At 52.7% G+C, this 4,312-nt stretch overlaps 1 protein-coding gene across 1 annotated transcript in view; it reads right to left on the minus strand.

The window, feature by feature from the left end:
• LOC104495600 (steroidogenic acute regulatory protein, mitochondrial-like) overlaps nt 1-2,894 on the minus strand; it is a 3,737-nt gene extending 843 nt beyond the window's left edge. Inside the window, exons 1-4 of the mRNA XM_010138585.1 lie at nt 2,831-2,894; nt 2,462-2,584; nt 1,627-1,772; nt 937-1,095 (exon numbers count right to left, since the gene is read on the minus strand). Coding sequence (XP_010136887.1) covers nt 937-1,095; nt 1,627-1,772; nt 2,462-2,584; nt 2,831-2,894 — 492 coding nt within the window. The remainder of the gene's footprint in view (nt 1-936; nt 1,096-1,626; nt 1,773-2,461; nt 2,585-2,830) is intronic.
• Nucleotides 2,895-4,312: the final 1,418 nt, after the last annotated feature.

The raw sequence follows: 4,312 nt of genomic DNA on the forward strand, positions 1-4,312 counted from the left end.
GACACGCTGCAGCACCTACCAGAGCAAGAAGTGCCCTGGGGTTAGGCTTTTTGGAGCTGTCCCTCCGGGGACATCCCCAGCACCCCGTTACTCCTGCCCAGGAGATGTTAATCCATGTTGGGAACAGCAGCGTGGGGTGAGCAGAAGCAGCAGCAAAGTGGAGGCTTGGGGCTAGCACCTAGGGGTAATTAAATCCTAATCCCCTGCAGACTATTAAAGGGAAAAGCAGGTGAATTTTGCAGCCTTTTCTGTCTGGATCAGGACTCTATGCTGTTTCTTTTTCTGAAGGGACAGGGCAGTCGTAGCAATAAATAATAAGCAAAAGCTGGGGAGCATCTGAGCCAGCCCAAGTGAGCGAGGGGAGGCTTTCTGAAGCTGGCAGCTTACTTAGGGATTTGCTGTGATTTGGGAGCCGAGAAATAATCCAGGTACTCAAAAGAAGCCCTGGGTGTGCCCCTGCAGCATGATACAGCCTCGTGGTATCATAGAATAGATTGGAAAAAGCCTTTAGGATCATTGCGACCAACTGTTAACCCAGAACTCCCAAATCCATCACTATAACCACTATATATTTTGGTTTTGCCTCTTTTTTTTGAGCTGTCTGATGCCCCTGAACAGCTTCTCCCCTGACATTAAAGTCTGAGCAATGTCAGACTCCCCTGGAGTGGAAAAATCCTCTGTGAACAGGCACCCTGCGGAAAAGCGCACTTGGAAACGACGTGTTTCTCAATGCCACACCGGTAAAGCTCATCTTCTTACCCTGGGGTGCTCTCCTGCTCTTAAAGGAGTGGGGAATTAGCTTTAATCCTTCACAATCTTAAAAATCTGGATAAATATGAATTTTGGGATGCTAACTACCCCAGCAGTGCAAAGCCTCGGACTGTCTGACCACAACGGCATCCCTCACCGCCTGCGGTGCATCCCTCCTCACCTTACCTTCACCCGGCTGAGGGTTGGGTTCCACTGGGGCATGTGCTCAATCCTCTCAAACAGCTCCCGGTGCAGCCGCGCCACTGGCACGGCCAGGACCACCTCTACCCGAAACAGCTTTCCCAGCCCAGGGACGGCAGCACTAGACATGGTGGCTCCGGCGTCCTGAGAGAGCAGAGAGCTTGCATCAACCCCAAGCACCCCACCAGGCATCAGCTACGCGCTGACAAGCCTTGCTGATAAGTCATCTCAGTCCTCTTTTTCATCACCACTTGGTTTACAGGGGAAAGCTGCTTTTTTATTATTTTATTTTAAGCTCCTTTGTAGCTAAATTAAAGAATTCAGCAAACAGCTTAATGAGCAAACGCTGTGAATAACCACAACGTTGCAATCTGTTGGGTTTTTCTACACAAATGCTCCTGGTTTTCCCCGGGAACACGATTATCTGAGTTTCACCTTCCAAGCTTTTTCCTGCTGTCTATTTACTTTGCAGATTTGCCTGCAGATGTGCTGGGTGAAGCCTTGCTCAGAAACCCTCTTAGCCATGCACGGTTTTGCATGGCATGTCTCCTGCGCCCACAGTTTTCCTTCTAGCAGGAGGAACAGGAGAAGCAGATCTCCCCACCCCAGACTCATTTCTCCTCCCTAGAGCTTTCCTGGCAGCCGCAGCAAAGGTGAGGGGTGGGTGGGCTTTACCAGCATCGTTTCTGCCTGCCAGCTGGTGTGCTGCTGCAGGATGCTCAGCGCTCGCTGCAGGGCCCTTTCTCCCTGGGTGATGTAGGAGAGGTCCACGCTGGAGAACTGGCTGGGGCTGACAGCTCCGGCAGACTCTGGGCACGTGGCTGCAGGAGCAAGGCAGAGCGATGTGAACCCCTCCCCAGCTTTGCCTGCGCGCGTGGCTGCAGGTATGGGTGTGCAAGCTGAGCTGGCTCTTAAGTCTTGGCTCTTACCATGCCACTGGTCCCCTCTTGGGCTGGGGGATGGCTTGGTGCAGAAACCCTTGCCCTCAGGAGCATCCCTGGCATTCATTTGCTGTGTCCGTGCTGACTGCTTGGAAAGCTTTTTGAAGCTGCTTTCCAAATCAATTCCCAGAAACACTGTGGTACAAATTGCCCATTGCTTGGGTATTATTAAGATCGCACAGGCAGCCGTTGGACCAAGCCGTGCCTCAACAAAACTGGGTGGATTTGCCGATTTTCAAGTCTTTAGGTAAGCAGTGGAACTAGGGACACAGCAGAATGCAACCAAGCACTGCTAAGTGCCTGTCACCTTAGCGAAAATCTGGTGAGCCAATGCAATTTACCTTCCTGGGATCCCAGGGTCTCCCTGCTAACCCCGTTTGCCATCGGTACGGGGAATGCTTTTAAGCTACCAGGGAGCTGGAGTCCAGCCCAGCAGTGAAAAGGCAATTAAGTCTGTCCACACAAACGGAGAGGGGTGCACTTTAATACAAATCCCTCCATCGTGAGCTGCAAGGGGGTTGTGAGCAGGGCTAGGAAATGTGGTATCCAAGCACCCCAGCTGAGCTTACCTGTCTCCTTTCCCATCAGCCTCTGAATGTAATGAGGAATTTTGGAAGGCAGATGACAGGATCCTCTTACCACCAGCCCTCTCATGTCCTTCTGTATTGCTACAACAGCCGTTATCTTCAAGCCTAGGAGAGAGACGTGCAGGCTTTGGTGAGCAAGGAGTGTGCAAGGAAGGTGCCATGATGCCCCATGTCTCTGCTGGAGGTTCCTTTGCAGCTAAGACCAGGGCTACCTATGCATGATACAACAGGGGAGGAACATAGCTGCACCTCCCAAGGGGGTGCCCATCACATGGACACTTAGCGTCTCCTTTAGGACCCCTTTTTCTGCCTGTTTTTCCTGAGGTCAGAGAGGAGGTGAGCAGTGCTTACCGGGCAGGCGGCGAAGGTGGTCGTGGGCGATGCCACAGCACAGCTTGACAGTGGCCTGCAGCATGGCACAGGAGCGGGGCTGCCTCTGGGAGCACGCTGCTTCCCAGCGAGCCTTTATAGCCAGCCTGAAGGACGGCACCTCATGATAGGACCATGCTGCCGGATAGCAGCTGGGAGTAAGGAGTACTCAAGGACAAGGCAAGCGAGAGGAGGAGTCGGAGGGAAAGGCCACACTTCCCTCTGAATGAGCAGTCCCTGCCTTTCCCCCCGCCCTGGGCACGGCCCCAGGACACGGCTGAGATGGGACACTTCAGTGGTCCCTGGTACCACTTTACTAAGGACTGTGGTGGCAAACCCAAGCTGGCAAAGGCAACTGCTGGCGCTTGCATCGGCGGAAGGATGGGGTGGGAGTTGAGAGCAGCCTGGCTTTGCTCTCCGGGAGCATGGAAGCTGCTGATAAAGCCGTGCTCATAGAAAATGGTGCTTCTTCCTGTGGGAATTTAATAGGAGTTACAGTGGTAATTGCTGCTCTTGTAACTCCTCAAGTAAGTCTTTATTTTCTTCTTTCCTACTTTACTCCCTCCTAATCATCCCCTACAGACCTCTGGTGCTCACAGAGATGGTGGCACCACTACAACTTTTGGCAGGAAGTTATCCAGTCCTTCTCTCTGTTCTTAACGGCCCCTCTCACAAGGTTAAACACAAAACCTACTAGGTCACCCCTTAAAATACAGCCATGCTGGATACCTCTGGCCCTTTGGAACACCTGCTTTTCCAAGTGCTTTGAAAACCTCACTTGATTTTTACCATGGACAAGCTCTTTCACTCGTGTCTACCCAAGGGTTTGGATGCTTTTGTTTCACTTAGCATCGCCACGGCTCACTTTACCTTCAGTCTCTGAGGCTGCAACTGTCAAAATATTTGGGCAAGGAGGCCGGGAGGGCATTTTGGCTTGAAGAGGCACAGGAGAGACATCAAGGCTTGCAGTCTGGGGTGATCGTGGCCAGTGGGTTTCTTGGTGGGATGGGGACAGTCCTTCCGTGGCTGTGGTGCAGACACTGCAGGCAGCTGCCTGCGGAACCCTGTTCCTGGGGCTCTCACAGTGGCGTTGGGGACAGTCTGGCAGATCTCTACAGAACTGCGTGTTGGTTTAGTAAGTGTATTATTAGGAGCGGGGTGGCAAGAGGAATGCCTGTGGATGACTTTTGGGCATGGCAGAATACCTGTGGCAGAGGGTGACTGAGTAAGTAGGAGAAGCGTTGGTAGGAAATGACTGTTGTCACCCAAAGTTGATGGAGTTAAATGCGGTTACTTGCTCTTTCTGACTTGCAGTGCTGGGTCCCTTCAGGTAAGTGCTCACTCCAGGAGCAGCTACTCACTGATGCGGTGACCCTTGCAGACCACCCAGCATCCTGGCAGCTGAGAAAGGCATCAGCCCCTGCCTGTTCGGGGAGATGGGCCAGAGCAGAGGTTTGTCCCCAT

Source organism: Buceros rhinoceros, unplaced genomic scaffold (assembly GCF_000710305.1).
Source record: "Buceros rhinoceros silvestris isolate BGI_N320 unplaced genomic scaffold, ASM71030v1 scaffold25776, whole genome shotgun sequence".
Lineage (NCBI taxonomy): Eukaryota > Metazoa > Chordata > Aves > Bucerotiformes > Bucerotidae > Buceros > Buceros rhinoceros.